We start from the raw sequence: 21,496 nt of genomic DNA, 5'->3' as shown, positions 1-21,496 counted from the left end.
AACGAGTGCCCTCTCGTTTCATTGAAAGGACTGTTTTTCTTCCTCCTCCTTCCTCCTGTTCTCTCATTTCTCATCTAATAAGTTGGCGCCGCAGATGGCTGCCTCGGTGTGTTGACCAAAGCAAATTCCTCGTATGTGTAAATGTACTTGGCAATAAATTCGATTCTGATTCTGATTCTGATAGCTACACAAAATTCACCCAATATAATTCCACAACAGTGAAAGCAAGGCATTTCTATAGATCAGTAAAATTTTGATCTATAGAAATTTGCAGAATTTGCCAGAAGCCATTAAAAAAAAAAAAAAAACAAATAAAAAAATTAAAAAAGAACTACTTCAACATATAAAGAATTAATGTAATGATTCATTCAAGGTCTTATATAGGATCACACACACTAATCTACCCAGGCTTAAAAATAATTTTAAATTCTACAATTATTAGTAAAATGATTCTGACGCGAAACCATTCTTATGAAATTAGAGGTTTAAAAATAAACCTGACAAGAGATTCTCAAAAATGCATGTTTATGAACATCCGGCAGAGTGTTTTAACATGGGCAAGCTCTGCAGAAAGCAATTTGATCTGTGACTCATGTGTGAATTATTCCAGAAAAAACATTGACATCCATCACCGTGAATGGCTAAAAACCTTGTTTACCACTGAGGCAATATCAACATGCATTATTTTGCTACATTTAGAATGTTTGAATTCACATTCCAAATAAGGGCAGATGGAATTCAACATCTCTCTGGACTGGATGTATACTGGTGACCACCTACCAGAATTCAAATCCATCTACTGAATACAAACACATATCAACAAAACGCTGGTCCCACTTTAAACATTTGTGAGAATGCCATTTTATAATTACAGACTTAATTTACTTTTGGTTGCAAAATCTGTTCTCCGAAAGCACTAAAATAAATGAATGAAATACAGTAACCTGAGATGGTTACAGGCATGAACACAGATTTGAATACCACTGATCGCCTGTCCTTCAAGTGTCATTCAGAAAGGGCACATTTGCCTGAATTGCAAGTCAGTAAAACCAAATGAATAATGCAGAGAAAGCAGAGAGCTGCGCTGCCGTTTCAGACGAGGGCGGAGATGAGCAGGTGAGAAACAAAGCGAGGGAGGCTGAAGATGGGAGAAACCGGGAGAAACCGCTCTCGGTCTCAGCGACAGCTCTTCCGGCGCGGCTCACCCTCCCAACGGTACCCTACAGTGTCAACACGCGAGGAACACGGCCATTCAGTGGGCGGTTCCTCTCGTCACAGCCAGTAAAAATACAGACCTGGGTCCAAGCGACGGGAACCAGAGGCGGCTGCAACCCCTCTCCCCGCATTCAGACGAGCAAAAAGCATAGCGGGGAGATACCCCCCCGAAGGACTCCAGGGAGGCCTGCGCTGCTGGTGACAGAGGTTTTGCAAGCCAAATGACGCGCCTGCAGAAACGTTCGTGAGGAGGCGTCCCGTCAGTGCATGACAAGAATTAGGACCCAAAGTATTCAGTTACAGCTACACACTTTTGGTTTGGTGACACAATAATCGAAAGAAACAGATTAGCATCTTGGGGCCCAGTAATACTTATTCTAATAGAACTGTCTAAAGCCTATGCTAATCCGTTTGGTGAAAACAAACAAAAATCCATTTAAAAAAATGTAATGAATAGAAGAACCCTTTCAGGAAAAAGATGGATTATGGATTAGTGTGAGATGGGACTTGAGATCTGTTGGAAATGCATAAAAATGTTTTATTTTTTTTAATGTCATCATCATCATCGTCATTATTATAATTGTTATGAATCATACTCACCGGTAAGAAAAAAAAAATTGAGGCAACAAAACAGTGAGATACAAAGAACATAATGATAGAGGATGCAGGAGCTACACCTTGCACACTGTTATCCACCATAAGCTTTAATTTTACTTTCCTTTCCACCCACCCACTCAACGTAACAATTCTGGAAGATACAGAAACATCCCACGGTCACACAACCAGGCAGAAAGTCAAATCCCACTCCATACAATTTTAACACACATCCCTCAATAGAAATAAGCGAGCAGACGGAGCTCTCTATCCCCCGTTTGAACTGAGACAAGATGGCTGTCTCTGGAATGTCGAGCATAGAAAGTTTTTTTCCTTTATGCGGGTGTCTCTTTTTTTATTTTTTATTTACTTTTTTTTTTTTATTTGAAAAAGCTCCAGATATAATGTTAAGTGCTTCTATTTTTTTTTTTGTGTGTTCCTTTGTGTTTTCCGTGCAATCAGTTAAGCCGACTAAAGCTTCAAAAATACAGCATACGTGTTTAGATGTGAACCTTTTTCCCCCGTCGCCATGACGGCTCAGGGACCTATCAGAACAGGGGGGGGGGTGGGGACAGATACACAGACTGATAGAGGAGAACGCCATGTCTTCTACAGCAGTTCTAGTCCCTGATGATCCAAAGAGCCGCTGGCACCGGTTAGAATTTGACAGTCCACTGCTTGACGCAGGCGTCATGCGAGGTTGTCACCAGGGTGTTCTCGTTCAGCCATGACAGGCTGCTGACGTGGTGCAGCCGGTGAGCATCTGAAGGAGAGATGAAATGAACAACACATTGGTGAGCATTCCGATTGGGGCAGCCTACAGGTCCTTCCAAAAAGGGATGAGTTAAACAACAATAAGGTTAGTATTCTGCCTGGGACACAGCTTTGTACAAGCATAAAATGGTTGATTTAATATAGTTTAATGCACAACTTAAGTTAAATGTTCAAGGCTGTCGTTGGCGAGCTCTCAATAGAGTCTGGCTCTTGCTCTCTCTTGGGAATGCCCTTTTCCCAAGGCAGAATTACTGTACTTTGATCCGTGCTCAGTCCACTTGTGTTTGCACTGTAAGTCATTCTGGACAAGAGCATCTCCTAAATACCAGCAGAGAAAAGAACATTTCCCCTTTGATCAGTTTTCCCTCCACTGTCCCCGTCATCATGTAAAAAGCCCACCTTGGGACCTGTGTCTGTGAGCAGCTTTGGCGAAAAACGTTTTTACACAAAACTTAAAAATCTGAAAAACATATTGTCGGCATTACTGAAAACTGTTTTGCCACTCATAAATAAAAGCTAATCATGTAACTGAGAACACTGATCTGATCAGAATGCCGGAAGGACCTGCGTAAATGTCTGCGCTTTAATTAAGCAACAGGGCACCAGAGGCCGTGCTATATTGTGAATATAGTCACGCCTCAAGGGCGTTGTTAGTATTGACCAATCAGCAGCTAGGACCGGAAACCATCCGGTTTATAATACTTTACACTTAACAGTGTCAGACTTCAAAGCATTAAACGTCAATCAATACACATGTCATCAATTGAGCAGCACGACCCAAAAGACTGCTGCTAGAAGACACCGCGTAAACAGGATGAGCTCAGCTATGTTCTGCAGCAGAGCAGCGTACGGCCGGGCCGATACCGCTCGCCGCTGGACGTCTCCCTGTCTCCTTCGCATCTGTTGACGCGACGCAACAACGTGGGAGGAGGCCAGAGAGCTGCTCATTTTGAGCGTGTCGAAATGGCCGCCTGGCGGCCCGCGGATGAGAAGCAGGCTGGGAATCCCCGGCGACGGAACCCGACGCCGCGCAGCACTGACATCACCGGAACGTCGCCAGCTCGGTTTACGGTGACCCCCCGTCTTAAATACCAAGGGTGAGGCTTCGTGAACCGCAAACAAAAAAGGGAGAGGCCGCTGCGATGTCACCGCAGGCTGGCCGAGCAGAGCCAATGGCTGCACTTGCCCCGCTTGGCGTGGGAGGTTCTCAAAACCTCGCTCTCCTGGGTAAGGTGGACTCAAAGCTCACCGTGACGGAAGGGCTCACCTTGGATCTTGATCCTCTTGTCCGGGTTACTGAGGGTCCAGATGTAGACCATGGTGTCCATGCCCCCGCTGGCGAAGTGCTCGTTGTCTGGCGACCAGGCCAGACACATCACCTTCGCGTGGTGCCCGTAAAAGACATCCTTCTCCTGTAGACAAGACAAGCACACGGATGTATAGAGGCAGGGAGGGAGAGAGAGAGAGAGAGACAATGGAACAGAGCGAGAGACGGTAAGACAAAAAAAAAAAAGCAATAAAGCAAAAAAGAGAATGACAGAGTGAGAGGGAGCAAGAGGAAGATCGCGAGAGATCAAAAGAGAGGAGGGAGAGGGAGGTTAAGGGAGAGTAAGGGAGGAAGGATGGGAAAGAGAGAGACGGAACTGCCGGTTTGGTTCTCAGGCAGAGAAACGGAGGCCGAAAGACGAGAGCGCGCAGGGCTTACGGCGTATGCGTCGGCCACGGTGAAGACGGTGACGGCCTTCCTCTCGTCCGAGACGGCCAGGTAGGCCCCGTCGCGGGAGTAGGCCGCGTCGGTGACGGGACCCTGAGCGTCCATCGTCTTCCCTTCGTCCTTCAGCGCGCTTCCCTGAATGGAGTACAGATGCACTTTGCCGTCCTAACACCCGGGGAAAAACAAGCAGGAAGAACCCCAAGGTGAGGGCGAGCGAGGCTCAGTAAACACACATTCTCACTCTCTCTCTCTCTCGCTCACGTGCGTGTGCAAAATCTTTAGATTAAATAAACAGATAATTAAATAATACAAAGCAGAAGTTGGCCTGAGATTTCAAAATGGTGGTGCACTGGGACCTATGACCCTCCTCCTAGTTTGGCTTATCATATGTTAGGTCAGAGTAATGTTCACTCTGTGAACTAGTCTTAATGTTCATGGCAATGAATAACTGTACAAAATGAGCATTGTACCATATTGGACCAATGTTATGTAGTTGTTCCAATGATCTTTGGTATGCACCTAATGTACGTCGCTTAGGATAAAAAGCGTCAGCCAAAAAATTGAATGTACAGTAACCTATGACTGGGACTTACCGACCCTCCTACCGCGGCAGTCCCGCCGCGTGGGTGGACGGCGACGGCCTCCGGCTCGTACCCGAGGTTGTCCAGGGTGAACACCTTCTTCCCGCCCTTCAGCAGCACCAGCTGTCCACATGAACACAGCGACGCACACGATTCAAACAACCGCTTCAGTTCAGAAGTAATGAAAGGTCAATTTACTGGTGCCCTTCTGCCACCTAGTGTTAAAATAGAGGTATTACCTTACTTTGTGGGGGGGGGGGGGTAGTGACTCAGTCACTCAGTGATTAAATGAGTGACAGCAAGGTTTCTTCTGCAGACGGTGACAATTTCATATCTCATAAAGCTTTGTACACATGCAGTCTGAGAAAAGTATGGGAGTGTTCACGGATATGAAACTGGATTCATAATTTAGAGGCTGCAGGTTTGAGTCCAAGATGAGGCACTGCAGTTAAATCAAGCCCGAACTGCAGCAGTAACAGGAGGCCTACAGCTTTCTACAGAACAAAAGCATACAGCATGCTTATGTACTGTACAAAAAAGCACAGCTTTGGATGGTACACATACCATAAAAATTTAAAAAGTAAGCTCTGCAAGTTGCTCTGGATAAGAACATAGACTAAATCTACGTGTGAGAATATGCAAAGTTTCACAGAAACCATTTCAAGTAAATTATATCGATGCAGCACATCACCTGCACCTGCATCAACACTTGACAGGCCAAGGAAAGCGCAGGAAGGACTGTTTACCTGCTCGATGCAGACGACCACCACGTATCCGTCTGGTCCCACGGCATGACACTTGGGCTGAAGGTCCATCTTCACCATGTCAGAAGCACTGCCGGACACACACAAAAACGCCCCATTTTTATTTCGGTCAACCCTGCCCCCCTGAATCTGAAACATGCATCTGAATCTGAAACATTCTTTCCATTTTCCAGAAAAATGGAAAAGAAGACACGATAAAACAAACACCTATAGGGGGTTATAGGGCTAGCACCATTAAAGCAAGTAACAAAACTGCCTGCTATTGCAGTGTGTATTAGCCGCCACCTGCTCCACTTGGTCTTGTGCTTTGAGTTGATGTGTCTGTTGTCCCGAGCATTTGTTCGATGACCCGTGGGCATCTGCCGCTTCTCGCCGGCTCACCTGTACTCCTTCTTGGCGAGGCTGGTGTAGCGCACGGTGTCGTCCATGCTGCAGGTGACCAGCTTCTCGGACTCGTCCACCACCATCTTGGACACCTGGTTGCTGTGGCCCTTCCCGTGGAACTCGTCGCAGTCCCCGGTCTCGGCGTCCCAGCAAAGTGCAGGCGCGGGGTTAAAGAAACATACGCCACGGCGACGGTTGCGGTGTGCAGACACGCACGCACGCACGCACGCACGCACGCACACACAGGCAATATTAAGCGCACACAGATATCCACACGGACTCAGACACAAGAGCACACAAACACAGGTGATAATCGGCAGCTGGTGTCCAGGCGCAGCTCGGTGAAAGGATATAGATATTACCATCATGGCTACCTGTGTAGATGTTGGACCTTCCCTCTGATTTGTGCACCGTCAGACACTGAACGGATTTATTGTGTCCCTAGGGAAGAAATAAATAAAAAAACAAAAACACAAGGGTTATTATGGAATCCAGTGATTAAGAATAGAATTATGGGGATACATTTACAGAAGTGTTAAATCAGTGAATAATTTAATATGCGGGGGAGGGGGGGGGGGGGGAGGGAGGTCCAAGATTTACAACAGTCATTAACTGTTTATATAAGCATTTACAATTATTGAAGATCTATGTTCAGAATTAAAGTTGTGCAGATGGAAATATACTTTTTTTTGCTTTAGTAGTCATCGACACAAATGGAATACACTAAATAAGGATAATAACAATAGCACAACAAAAATTAATAAAATAAATCAGTTACTGCTTTCATTCTTTACTCAGCTGTTTAGGACAAGGGTAGTTGGACCAAAAGCCAAATCTCTATGCTGTACATCATGGGAAATGGCAGCCGGGTGAAAACATGTCTTTTATAGCCAAGCAATGAATTGCTTTGGCACACTGCTCTTGCGTTTTCTTTTTGTGTGAGTGCATACACACTAGAGAACCAAGAAATTCATTAATGTGCAATACTGAAGGTTTCAGTGGGGGAGTTAGTATTTTACCATTCAAATCTTCCATTTAGTATGTTCTCTTACCTGACCTGTTTTTTTTACATTTTTATTCACAATGATAAACCCAGTCTTACTGGCAATCCCTCCGTACATAATTCTTATAAATGCAGGAAACTATTTCCTCATTGTTAAAAGATGAATAATTTATAAGCAGTTTTGCTTTCTTGAACTAGCGAATGGCAAAAGTGTTTTTCAGAAGCGAAGAGCATTATATTCTAGCTATCCGTTACACAACCCTAAGTGGTTATTGTTACATGTCACATGGAATTTTACTTCCATCCGCCATCATTTAAACATCTCAAAATTTTTACTTTATTCATTTTGCACAAAGAGAGCATGGTTCAGAGAAGGGGTAGGACTGTTTATTCGAGTCGCCAGCAGATTCTTAACCCCCGCACAAGCTTTTATCTTATCAGTGTTGTCACGTGGGCTACCCTATGCCAGAGAAAAGACTCTGTGATGCCTTTAAGAGGATCTGATGCTGTAAAAAGGGCTTTTGGCACCAATAAAATAAGGAAGAGAACTCCAGTAAATGCAAGGACTAATCAGCTTGTTGTCATTACCGAAAATGGTCTGGTCCCACCCACAGTAAAGAGATGATCTGCTTCTACATAACGCACATGATAGAGTCCCCATGGTGCCCACAATAATTACATTCAGTGCTTTAGCAGACACTCAGAGCAAACGCAACACACCAAGCTGTCGGTGTCACTAATGGCACTTGGAGACATCATATAAACCTACAGCATACTGTTAAGTGCCAGCATAAGTGCAAGAGGGAGACTCAGGATATTATTTTTTTAGTAGCAACTGGATTTAAAGTACAGTGTTTTATGGTTAAGCAAAAACAACGCGGTCCCAGACTGTGGAACACTGTCGAACACGCTGGGCGAATTGCACTTCCGCGTCGGTTGCGTACATGTCATTACACGGAAGCCGCCTCAGCAGGGAGCCCCGCCTCTAAATTCACTTTTACAACCAATCGTTGCTCTTGCGACACCCGCGCGGCCAATCGAGCGGTTACAAATCCACATAGGTCACCTTGACGACTCGCAAGGGCCGGTCGGGGTTGTTCTTGTCCAGGTAGTTGATGTAGCCGGAGAGGGAGATGCTGAGCAGGTGGTCCTTCTGCCACAGGCAGCCCAGCTGCTGGTCGTTGACGTCGCCGCCCATGTTGAAGGTGGTGACCGCCGTGTTGCCGGCCACGTCCCACAGCTTCACCGTCTTGTCTCCCGACGCAGATATCAGCTGGGAGCTGTCGCCACTCCAGCTAATCTGTGGGGGGGGGGCGACGGAGGAAAGGATTAGAGCTCAGCAGTACCGTTATCACCTCTGCCGTCATCGTCGCTGTCATCATCATTAGTTACAATCTCAGTCATCTTCACCACTGTTATATAGCACCAATGTGTCACATGAATCACATCAGAGGCGCGCAATATCTCCTTTTCAAGGGGTTGTTCACTGTTCTCAGGAAACACATGAACAGCGCGGTGCCTTGACAGAGTAAGGAGGTCACGGCCGTGGATTTGATTGAGGTTTTTAAGGTTTTGTAACGGGACTAATAAAGTGGGCTACAAAGTTCAGGTTGAGTTCAGTCAGCGGAATGAGGTGACAAAAGTAATTTGCACTAATGGAGACTCTCACAAATTAAAAACAAAAAACTAACAGTAGAACAGTAGAAAAAGTACTGCTCTCACACTGCTTACACTTTCAAAATAAGCTATATAATTACATAGCGTCTTCCAATGTGACCTGGGAGTAATCCTCTGCTGTGAATTCTACTGCTGATGTGGATTTACTTTACAAACACTTTCGATAAGCTAGTCAGGTTATTTTAAAAGTAATTATAAAAGAGACTGTTCTCAGAGTACACATCGTATTCTCTCTCCTAATGGCAATTCACCCCTTTGCTTTGACAAAGCATCAACCCGGTTTACTTTGACCCAGCTGCGGGGTGGCTGCGGACGCTGCGTCGCGTCTGACACTCACCGCGTAGATGCCCCCTTCGTGGGCCTTTTCACCGCCCAGGGAAGCAAGCTTATCTCCGGTCTTTCCATCATAGACGAAGATCTGATTTGAACGAGAACGGAAGAGACGGTGTAAACGTGGATGTACGTGAAGCCGCTAGGGACCCGGTCAACAAATTTTCCCACAGTGGCTTCCCGTGGGAGAAACTATCCAACTGAAAATTAAGGGTTCTAAACAGAAGCTTTCCTGCCCCCATTCCAAAACTTTAAAGCGGTACAGCAGCGGAAAGCCATTTGGAAAATCCAGCAGGAATGATATGGACAGCCTTATTACACTATTACATTGTATCACTTATAAAGTATGAAACATATTCACACTTTATAAAATATGAACATTTTCATTTCTGAATAATGTTCAAAAAAATAAATTATGGATGTTTGTTAACTGAACATCTATCATGACACTTGTTTACCCTGTCCAATGGAAACAGCAGAACAAGGGTGCCTTAAATGTAGGGATGGCCTCCGGTTAGTGTAATCTTTATTTTCAGAGATGCGGTCACTCCCCTAAGTTTAAATCAGGAGGTGAAGCAGACAGCGGGTACTTACCTTACCATCGGAGGCAGCTGTAGCATACCGATTCCCGTCCGGAGAGAAGCGGACGCAATTGACGAATCGGCTATGGTCCTGGAAATTTGGGGGGGGGGGGGGGCACAGACAAGGTCAATCAGTTCATTAAAACATTCCCTGACCTCCCTGAGTCACATGACTCAGTCAGAGAACTACTGATTACAATTTAACTATGACACATTCAGGTAATAACAAACAAATAAATTAATAAATATAAACAACAACACTAAACACGACTGAATTTAAAAGTGCAAATAATTGAGAAGAAAGTGCTCCAATTCACACAAAACCCCAAGATACGGTAAGATTATCCACTCAAGTCTCAAACACCAGCACATCGTCCATGACTGCCGCCCAGATAGTATCGGTCAACTTATCGTAAGTACAATGCAGGTTAAAAGCACAGACGACAACTCGTCGCCACCGATCAGCATAGTACTCAATTATAGAATAGCAGCCAGGTGTGGGTGATTAAAGAGCTATCTCAAAAAAGGAGACTTGATAAACAATACAATAGACTTTCCTGGCTAGGCCAAACACTGATCAAACACATTATAGAAACAATAGCAATAACAGCAACCATCGTTACCCGCATCCCTTAATGAAAGAGATGTCAGAATGCAATGATCATGAATGAACAGGGAGTTCATTGCCCAGAGCTAGCGTGCCGCAGCTACTCTCCGCGTGTCGACCGTTTCCTTTAATAGACCAGTGAGCGCCAGCCAGCCAAGCAATTTACAGCCTGCTAAACGAACCCGTCGGCAGCTGCTAATGGGTCAGGAACTTTCTCCGCAATCACGTTACATTATTTATCTATCGAGCAGAGCTCTTCGTCCGCGGTGACAGAAGCTGAGCCTACGGTTACGTCTGACCCACTTCCTCCAGTTTATCGGCTACGATTCGCCCGAGGCAGCCCCTTTGCATTCAAATAAAGTGCAGGAACAGAACAAGAAGTATCTGCTCCGTGCAAGGGCTCCGTGTATGCCAATACGAATCTAATGATAAATGACAAACCTGCCTTTCTGCCCAGTTCCCGGGGAATAAATACACGGTGAATTCCAAAGGCTCATAAATCTTCTCTGCTAGCCACACTGACCTGTCACAATCTTAGAAGAAGGCAAGGTAAATCTTGGAAGAAGGGAAGGTAAAAATATTTAAAGTGCTGGAAGGAAGAAGTAGACTCACAAAACATTTTTAGGTTTACCTAGATGGCTCGCCACTGTGTTACTTCGCTCTAAAACACCGCTGATATCGTTATTAGTAGTATAAAACTTCCCTATAAACTGATCATTGGTCTCAAACTTTTCTTCATTAATTTCCCTTGATTAAAAAGTGTGCCAACAAACTGAATAATCCAATGGCAAGTGCACACTCGGCTTCTTGCATCATATCATGTTAGGGAGATTAAATGATAAATACAATTCAGAAAAATCACCAAGTACACTTTAATTATACACCACGTATCTACTGTGTTAGCTTTCAGCACAACCTGCAAAAAAGGCCATCTTTAACAACAAAACCCATGCTTCAAGATCATATAAATGACAAAATCTATATCTGATAGTATTGGGTAGTATGTGAATATAATGTGCTTATATTTATTTCATAATGTCAATGTAGAAGCCCATCCTAACCTAAAGTATTTTAAGAAATAAAAATTTTAACTTTGCTCCCATCATCAAACTTGTTTGGGAGTAATTAATACAGTGTGTGGGCATGGGCATCCCATTAGTCACAAGCCTACTTATTAATGAGCAGAGTGCCGGAAGCAAAGAACAGTGCTAATGGCTGTGGAATGAATAGAGGAGCAGCAGGCTGTTTGACAAGTTGCCCTCCTGATAAAACGAGCCCAGACACAGGCCACTCATTCCAGGAGTTCTTCCAAAAGAGGGAGAGGGGGGGAAAAGAGCTAGTCCAGTGCTGATTACAGAGCAGGTTTGAAATCCAGGCTCTTTCCAGAGTTTTCAGTGGGCCGCATTCAACAATCCTCTGTTTGAAGGATTAGCAAACAGCCAATCGGTCTCTGCTACTTCACTTCTCTTCCTGAATTCTTTTAAACTTTTTATTTGTTTGGATTGGATAGGTAAACACTGCCCAATTCATCCCAAAATGAATGACAAACACATAAACATTTTGATAACCAACATTAAACTCTCAATCAAGGGAAATTAATCATAAAAAAGGTTGAGACCAAGCTGGTTAAAAACACGCTCCCCAACTCAACTAGCATGCGTTGACTGTTCTGGTCAAAAATGTCAGCCAAGCATAATTCAGGTTGGTGTTGCACATTGGCAGTGGTCGAGGCAAGTTTAAGCCCATCACATTTTAGATTTATAGGACCATTTAATCGCAGTTGATTATGACTGTTCCTGAACAAATAAGGGAGGTATGATTCTTCTGGGGCCACTAGAATTTTCCTTTACTGCTGAATGTTCTCTATAGCCAACAGCCATCAATGAGTGCTTTATGCATACACATGTGACGTACCCAGATCTCTGTTAATGAAAGAGAACAAGCTCCAAATAAACAACTGTTTAAATGCAGAATTAAAGACCCCCTCCCCACTCACAAGCATGTTTTTTAATGGTCGATTCCTCTTGGAAGCATGACTTTGACTATACAGATTGATTTTTGTGCAGAACTTGTCACCAGAGCGACTTTTATAAACATTCTTCTGCTGTAGACGGATAGTTTCTCTGTACTTCCCCATTAGATGCCGCAGCTGAACAAAAGTTCTGAGCTTGCAAATTCCTCTGATCTATGTACTGTTAACGGCTCTATAAAAGAAATGGTTGATGCCTTTAATAAAAATGTAAGTAATATACTGAACAAAGTCGCCCCTGTTAAGGTCAGAAAGAGGCCTTGTGAAAAAGCGAGGCCATGGATAAATAGTACTATCTGCGATCTAAGAGATTAAGAGAAAAGTCAAAAGAAACCGGAGAACAACCAAACTAAAGGTTCATTGCATCGTTTTTAAGGAACGCATTACTACCTATAATAAATATATATGCACTGAGAGAAGAGCCCACTTTACAAAGATCATTGCTGAGAATGGTAGCAATTCTTCTATGGTACTTTTCAATTATTCACCAATTACTAAATCCTCCCCCAGCCTCTGATTTTCTTAGCCAAGCTTCAAGCCTCAAAGTGAAGAATTTGCACACGTTTTTAGCAAACAAATAACAGCCACTAGAGCTGGTATTAGAAACACCATTAACTTAGATGATCTGCCCTCTAACAAGATGGCCACTATGAGGAGCTTTACCAGAATCTCTGAGGCAGAACCCTTTGAGATTGTAACACAAATCAAATCTTCAACATGTCATCTCAACCCTGTTCCTACTAGATTTAAGAAAAAAACTTTTTTAGTGTCTCCACATCTGTTCTAAAAAATTATCTCTGGAGACAGAAATCTTTCCAAATGCTTTTAAAACCGCTGTTCTGAAACCCGTATTGAAGAGACCAAATCTAGATCCTAGTGTAATTACAGGCCTCTATGCAATCTACCCTTCATGAGTAAGATACTTGAAAAGGTAGTTCATAGTCAACCAAAATTAACAATATTCTAGAGAAATTTGAAACGTCACAAATGTGTTGGTCCACTATGCAAAGATATGCAAATTACAAGTGAGTGATGTGGTAAACTGAAACCTTAGCACACAGAATGCAGACTAGTTAGTGACACTGTTGTGATAATTGGTGTGTTAAACATTGCAGACAGTGCAGTTTTAGGATGCAACCCTGAGGTATGAACTTTCTCCCACGCATTACCACAGGAGCCCATTCTAAAACAAAAATGGGTGGGATTTGTTTATAAAACTCCTATGGACGTACCTAACAGTGCAGAGGCAATCCGTGTTTATAGCGCACATTTTACAGATGACAGCCTCCGGAACCTCATGCAGAAGCTGATGGGTTTCGCGAAGAAATTGATTTTCAACCTGGGTGCCACGCCTACTATCTATCCAAGGACCACAGCACCAAGCGTTGCCAATTTGCATATTCATAGATCCTGGCATTATCAATGAGGGTAAAGGTTATAGAAATGCTATTAAGCCATTTTCAGGAGTTCCCTGATATTTTTTTTTTGGTGGAAAACCCATTATAAACGAATTATTATTCAATACAGAATATTTTTAAGGTTTTAAAATACACCTAGATGGGGATGTTAAACAAATACCAAGGTCCTCAGTCTCAAAGAGAGATTTTGTGCCAGAAAATTTTACATTTTGTGTTTGAAAAATCAGCATTAATAAACTAGTAATCAGAAAAACGTACGTTTGATAATGACATTGTTAGATTTGTGTTTCCAAAAATCAAAGAAAGATCAACCCCCCCCAATAAGCTGAAGACAGGGCAGGGCAGTACCGTCATCATAACTTTGAACTTGAAGGGCGGCCCTTCGAAGAACGCAGAGGTTTGATCGTCGCTGCCGGTGGCCAGTCGGTATGGACGTGACGACTTGATGTCCACGCTGGTGATGGCCTTTGAGTGTCCGGTGATCTCGCCCACGGAGGAACCGGAGTCCCATAAAAACACCGCTGCGAACCTGCCAATACAAAACAAAACAAAACATTACATCACACTCATTCAGCGGACTCAAAGATGCGCCCTGAAGACCACCTGGCTCAGCTGGCCATGTTAAGGCCATGTTTGCACTAATAGTTAGTAACCATGGATAAGAGTGTCAGCTAAATGCTTAAAATGTAAAATGTGTCATTTAATAAGAGGTACACTAACTATAATAAGCGATACAGTAACTCTGGAAGATACCAAAATACCCATGAACCCATCATTGCTCAATGTTTCAATGAACTGATTGAGCCTGCTACCATCCTTGGGAGGCACAGCAGCAGACTGCATATGTATTCATGGTTAAAATGTTTTTACAGGTTTTACTGCAGTTTGATATAGGCGTGTACCTGCACTGGTGTGCACAGATAGTCAGAAAATTAAGCCAGAATAATTGGTCAGAATGTACACCTACGAACGCATGGGTACTAAAAGAAAGCAGTTGTGCGACCCTGGTCTAAAGTTTTATCATTCATAAAGCTCAAAACTGCTGCCATGCTTCCACTAGGTAAAGCTGGGAAACCACTGTAAACTCAACCCGGTGCAATGCCAAGAATGATTTCATTTCTATGTAATTTGGTTCCACAGAAATAGACAAATAGCCACAAATCACAGACTGAGGAGTGCTTGTTCGTGGAAAGAAAAACCGAGGCAGCTTTATGTCACACAAGACCAAAACACACTGCATGGCTTAAAAGATTTTTAGATTGCACAAAATGACTCCCATCACAGTTCACTGTGTAATGACGGGTATTGTTTACAGTGGAAGTTAAATGATCCGTGGCCTTGCTTGGACACTTCAATTAAACTGATCCACAGCCCGGACTGGAGTGAATCTCTCAGGAAGGCACCTCCCTTGTGTCGGAACTAGGTGCTCTTTTTGTCATTCTGTCTGTGCCAACATTGGCCCCCAGTAAAATAATCAGGGGCAGATATTGGTAAGAAATCCTGGTTGTGTAGCTTGTGTTAATAATAAGCAAACTGCATACCAATGGGTGGAGTCTGTAAACTATGCAATTAAATCGCTTCCTGCATCAGTGCCAGAAACTGAGGAGATGTGGCCTGGGGAGCTAGCGCTGAGCCCTGACCACTGCGTACAACCAGAGATGGATACCTGGGAAGACTGCACTGTTCTGGGCTATGCCCTGTACCTCAGATACCGTAACAGAAACCCACCTCATGCTGCATGTTGTTGGCCTGCTTTTGAACCAGTTTTGGCTAGCCTTCGCAGGGCCCCAGTTTCACCTAGGCCAGGGGTTCCCAAACCCCTCCTCGGGGTCCCTCAGCCAGATCCAGGTATTTGATCTGTCCCCCCTCAAGCACACCTGGAGCAACTAATCAAGGGCTTGGTATGTCGTATCAGGTGTGCTTGAGGTGGAACACGTCAAATACCTGGATCCGGCAGGGGTAACTGAGGAGAGGTTTGGGAACCACTGACCTAAGCACTTGGCAGACGCTCTTACCTAGAGAAACCTGCTGGGCTATCATTTTTTAACAATTCATTTATACAGCTGCCCCCATGAGAAAGGAGAGATCCACGGAGATCATTCCACCCAACTCTATTGCTGCCAGAGAAATACAGCTCAATGTGACCAACCCGCAGCTTCTGCATTTTAATTTTTTGCAGTTCCTCACTGTCATTAGAGGACACCTCATTCTGGACTTCTGAAATACACAATACCTGTACACAGCATTCCAGCATAGATATAGGAAGATAGAGTTCACGTCACTTCCAATTAAAACCGGTGCCTGCTACAAATACACACAGGGGTGTGAGGTAGTACACCAAAGTGTACGCGCTGCTTCCTTACTACTTCAGCGGAAACCAGAGACATTTTCACTCATGCAGAACGTCTATATTTTACGGGTGTATCAGAACCCAAAAACTCTAAGCTGGCACAGAAGAAGAGAACTCACTTTTCCCGTCCCTGGCCGACGACAGCAATCCGGCTGTTGTCTCCTGACCAGGCAATGTCCTTGATTGCCCCCGAAATAGGCTGGTACTCATACTTCAGCAGGTGCTCCTTCTGGGTCGTGTCCCAGATCCGGATTTTACCTGACGCATCTGAGTACAGGACAATAACGTCTATGAACCCCAGTGCTCCAATACTTTAATGAAGGCAAAATAATCGGGGAATGGAATCTTACCATTAATAAAAACGAACACTGTACATAGATGTCATTCTTTCTAATCGATTAGACATGACATTTGACAAGATTTATTATGTAAAAATTTGTATTAAAAACAACTGCGCCAATAACCAACTGGTGTTAAATTTCTACATTTGAACCAATGCTAGAGATTTCATTATGTATGCTCACACCCCCATTCAGGCTTAGGTCTGTGACTCTGTTGGGTGTATGGAGGACGTACAGGCATGTCATCATTTTTAAGTACAATAAAAAGAGAAGAACAGCACACTACAGAAGTACACATTATACACAAATACACAACAAAAAAGCTGTTGATGCAGAATTTAAAATAATCTATCAGAACAGTCTGCATGCTTTAAGGCCAATATATTACTTCATTTTTTCCTGCTCTTGTTTTGTCTCTATTGTTAAGAACAGCTGAGATTTTGCATACATTTTTTGCAAGCAAGATAATTACCTTGATCTTGTCTACTGTGTCAGCACATCATATATGGGAATCAAATCAGACTGAAATGTCAGCTCCTTACCTCAAAGCCAGACCTGCACTCTAAATAAAGTTTCGGGGCATACAAGGATTGCTGTTCGTACCTCCTGAAGCGATGTAAAAGCCGCTGGGCGCATACTTGGCAACATGGACTTGATGAGCATGTTCGGTATAAATATCCGCTATTGCCGGATTCTGCGAAAAACGGAATTTCATATGTCATATCCCAGCTCTAGAATTTGAGCTCACTGTCAAGCATGAATTTACATCATATATTGGTAACAAAGAAAACATTTGAAATTCGAAGGTCTTGGTAAAAGCATCATCCCCTCCAACTCATCCCTGGATATTCTCTTCAGCGAAAATCGACTGCAGGGAGTCAAAAGCTTCTCTTTGACTTAGTGATTAACGTGACATTAAAAAAGCAATACGTAACGTCGCAATAGTTGCATATTGTAGCTTACATGAGAACGAGTAGGTGGGGTACAAATAAATGGACGATTCAGATAAATGCAATACTACAAAACTTACATCAATGTTTCTGATGATGACGCTCTTTCCGTTGGTGTACAGAAAGTTGTTTCCTTTGGGATCGCCTCCGATGACTTTTGCAACGCCTCTCTCCATCTGAGGGAGACTGGCGAACACTTGTTCTGCGCGCGCACGGTGAGAAAGGGAGAAACGGTAACAGGAACATTCAATCAATTTTAAGACTCAACGCTAGCATCACTGTACATTCCTTCAGCGTATGAATTTGAGTTACAAGGCTATTTACAATGTAATCATGCTATTAATGGATGGCTTGGCACAGGAGGAGGTCTTTTTTAATAGTACCTTGCTGGTTACATTATGTAAAACGTTTCTGCATTGGACAATTGCAAAGAAATCAGCAATATATAAATAACTACGTAGCTAACTTAGTTACAGATAAAGTTGAATAGAACAACGCCAATAGTTCGCTAGCAAAGTAGTTTTTTGTAGCATGTTAAATGATCTATCATGCAATTGGGGAAACTTCCAGAGTAAATGACAACTATAGCCAGGCATTTAAATGCTCTCAAACACATGGCACTGCGATCTCAGTCATAACCGGGCAAAAAATACACCATACAAGAAGAAAAGTGGCTAGACTCCTATCAATCTTAACGTTGACCACTGCCGGCTGAGTTAAACAGGCCTCCGCGTCCCTAGAACTGTCATGTCATAACAACCAGCTCTATAGTTCCGCATTGTACAAATGGCGATAGGTTTTCCTAGTTAGCCAGGCTAGCTACTTCTAATAAACTGATACCCGGATGACAGATTTCTTGAGACGGGAGAACCAGGACGAAGATATTACAAGACCTTTGCAGATAGTTGATAGACCGTCTAAAATGCACAGCTAGTTAACACAACTAAATAGTGCAGATGCAAGCAGACAGCCAGCCATGGGCATTAACCTGGCAGCAATGGGCGAGGTTGCTCATCGCGTACAGAAACCAGACGATAGCTCGCTGGCTAATGTTAGATGTTTTCGTTGGATAATATACAGACTCTATGATATAGCCAGGCTAACTCTGTCGCAAAATAAATAAATTCGGGAACTAGATCGTTCCATGCAAGATGAACAAAGAGAAGGACAAGATGTTTTGTTATCTATGCACTTACTTAATTCACAGGCCATTTTCGCTGATTTGGTGTTAATCTCCCCGAATGAATGGAAAACCAAGCCTCCCTTATCCGTCCCTGCCACCGGCTGGTCTAGACTCGCCTAATCGCACAAACACGGAAGCCAGCTCCGCAGAAGGTTTGCTTGGCTTTGCCCATATATAGTAAAGTCGACTCAGACGCGAGCACGAGCAGCCACCCCTCTCTAGACCATAGAGCGTTCAGTGCTGTAGACCTACGCTCACTTGCCTACAGAGGAAATGACGTTTGCTGAATAGCCTAGATTTAGAGAAGCCCCACAAGGGAACAGTAGACCAACATTTTTCTGTGATGGGATCCATATATATATTTTTTTCTTTTCTTTTTTTTACATTTTACTTTTAGCCACCATCGCTGCAACTTATGCAAATTAGAATATCCGATCGCAATACGTTAATATATGAAATATCATTGCACTTAAAATACCGGGATGACATCAATGTTCATGACGTGTAGCGGCAGGCCGCTTCATTGTCCTATTGATATTGGACCACTGCTTAAAAATCATCAGCCAACTCTGTCATCTCTGACTCCGTTGTTGGAGATTTGTCTTGTAAAACAGTGAGGCCATTATAGGTGTTATCCTTCTGTTTAGAAGAAATGCATGCGAACATGTCCTACCGGGTTTAAAATGTATACAATTCTGGTGGAAAAAAAACAAAAAAAAAACTCAGTTGCCAAAACATGAATAGTTAAACTACACACTCCTCTTATACATAAGCACCGGTATACATTGCTGCATAAGTACTTATGCCAAGACAGCACCCAATTTCTGAACACACATCAGTCAAATCAATTCAATCTTATTTGTATCGTGCTTTTTACAGAGTAGCAAAAAAAGAGCAAAAACCAGGCCTGAACCCCCAAATAGCAAGCATGGGAAGCAAAAGCCCCAATGGGAAAAAATCTCAGGAAGAGCCCAGCTATAGAGGGGGAGCCCATCTGCTGGCATAACGTAGGGGTAGAATGGATGTAACAGAAGTGTATTAAGGGATCTATCACAACAAATAAAATGGGTTGAGCAGGTTGCATTTGAGGTGAGGTAAACTAGCTGGAAAAATAGTAATCGAAATGAAGGGAAGTATAGTGTGCAGTTTAGAGGGGCATGGTGATTAATCTGGAGCTCCAGGCTGCATCTAGGCCTGGGCATGAACCAGGGGAAGAAAGAGGGCTGCAGTGGTCCACGACCACAGAGCGATGGTAAATTGACTGTATTTATATAGTGCTTTTATCCAAAGCGCTTTACAATTGATGCCTCTCATTTGCCAGAGCAGTTAGGAGTTAGGGGTTAGGTGTCTTGCTCAAGGACACTTCGACATGCCCAGGGCGGGGTTTTAACCGGCAACCCTCCGACTGCCAGACAATCGGTCTTACCTCCTGAGCTATGTTGCCCCTTTATGAGTGTTACGATGGATAGGGTTGGAGCAGACCCCCTGAACTCAGGGCACGGAGCAAGGCTGGAGCAGTCTGTGAACTCAGGGTGAGGGAAGGGCAGGAGGCCCAGGGAAAAAGAAACAGAGAAAAGAACATTAGGCATCATAGAGATTGTCAACTCACAGAGTGAGTGTACTCTCTCCGCCAGATAACTAGGATAAACACTCATACAGAAGTTCTATCCAGCTACCATAAAATCCTCAGTCATCAGTGTATAACCAATGACCTACTGATGCCCCAACCAGATTTCAATTTATTTTGTAATCCTGCAGTAGCTAACTCTGACCATGCATTCATGGCCTAGGCTGAACTACCATCCACCCTCTGTTCCTTAGCCCAGAACAATGATGAGGTCTAGGCTGCCAAACGAACATCTGGTTCTGCTGGCTTGAGAGGCGGCACTGCTAGGATGCCCTGGCCCACTCCTCTGTCCAGACATTTGCATCTAACTTGCTTAACTCTGTGATTTAACTTAACCATTTATCAGTGCCCAGCATCCCAGAATCACCTCTCTCTAGACTATATCCGCTCTCCCAGACTAAACAGCACAGTCAGCTCAGCTCACATAACAGCTCTATGCTCTCGATTTACCCCTCCTAGACATCTTTAACTATAGGATTGATTAAAGAGGTAGATTTTGAGCCTACATCTATAGACAGTGTCTGAAGCCCAAATATGCACAGGGAGATTGTTCCATAAGACAGGAGCTCTGTAAGAGAAGAGAAGGTCCCATTGTAATTATAGATATACTTGGAATTTCCAAATAGTCTGAATTTTGAGAACAAAGTAATCTTGGAGGAGAATAAGGAATAAGTAACTCACTAAGATATTCAGAAGCCAAACAGTTTAAAGCTTTATAAGTTAACAGTAGAATCGTATAGTCAATTCAAAATTTGACTGGCAGCCAATGAAAAGTTTTGACCACTGGACTGATATGTTCACATTTCTCAGTTCTAGTAAGAACTATAGTGACTGCATTCTGTACAAATTGAAGACGTTTCAGGGTTGAATTAGTGCAAACGGACAATAAAACATTACAGTAATCGAGCTGAGAGAACACAAATGCATGAACCATTTTTTCAGCATTCTGGCGGGAAAACATCTTTAGATATGTTCTTCAGGTGGAAGGCCACTCTTGTGATATTGATTAATGTGGGCCTGAAGGGAGAGATCTGAATCAATAGTTACACAAAGGTTTTTAACTACTGATTTGGCAGTGACAGAGAAGCAATTTAAATTTAAAGAAAACTGCAGGAATTTATCCCTAAGAGATTTGGGACCTACTACCAGGATCTCAGTCTGATGAGAATTCAACAAGAGGAAATTTTGTCTCATCCAAGCCTTTACATCTTAAAGACAGGTCTCTAATTCGGCTATCCAAATCAACTTAGCCTCGTTCAAAAGATATAAAATTGCATATAATCTGCATAGCAGTGTTAGTTTACCTTGTCTGTTTATAACGTCCCCAAGGGGGATCATGCACAGAGAAAAGAGCAAAGGACCCAAAACAAATCC

The 21,496-nt window shown here is 43.4% G+C and overlaps 1 protein-coding gene across 1 annotated transcript; it reads right to left on the bottom strand.

Moving 5' to 3' along the window:
- Nucleotides 1-1,898: 1,898 nt before the first annotated feature.
- On the bottom strand, nucleotides 1,899-18,727 carry wdr1 (WD repeat domain 1). The gene is made up of 15 exons (XM_035426850.1): nucleotides 18,509-18,727; nucleotides 17,393-17,514; nucleotides 16,966-17,056; nucleotides 16,141-16,288; nucleotides 14,020-14,200; nucleotides 9,631-9,708; nucleotides 9,044-9,124; nucleotides 8,096-8,329; nucleotides 6,380-6,467; nucleotides 6,024-6,180; nucleotides 5,625-5,712; nucleotides 4,891-5,001; nucleotides 4,289-4,462; nucleotides 3,851-3,995; nucleotides 1,899-2,572 (listed from the first exon to the last, which is right to left on the bottom strand). The coding sequence occupies exons 1-15, from the start codon at nucleotides 18,522-18,524 to the stop codon at nucleotides 2,466-2,468; spliced, it is 1,821 nt and encodes a 606-aa protein (XP_035282741.1). The 5' UTR covers nucleotides 18,525-18,727; the 3' UTR covers nucleotides 1,899-2,465.
- Between the last annotated feature and the right edge of the window lie 2,769 nt (nucleotides 18,728-21,496).

The sequence above is a fragment of the Anguilla anguilla genome, chromosome 7 (assembly GCF_013347855.1).
Source record: "Anguilla anguilla isolate fAngAng1 chromosome 7, fAngAng1.pri, whole genome shotgun sequence".
Lineage (NCBI taxonomy): Eukaryota > Metazoa > Chordata > Actinopteri > Anguilliformes > Anguillidae > Anguilla > Anguilla anguilla.
This window is presented reverse-complemented; position numbering and strand designations above follow the sequence as displayed.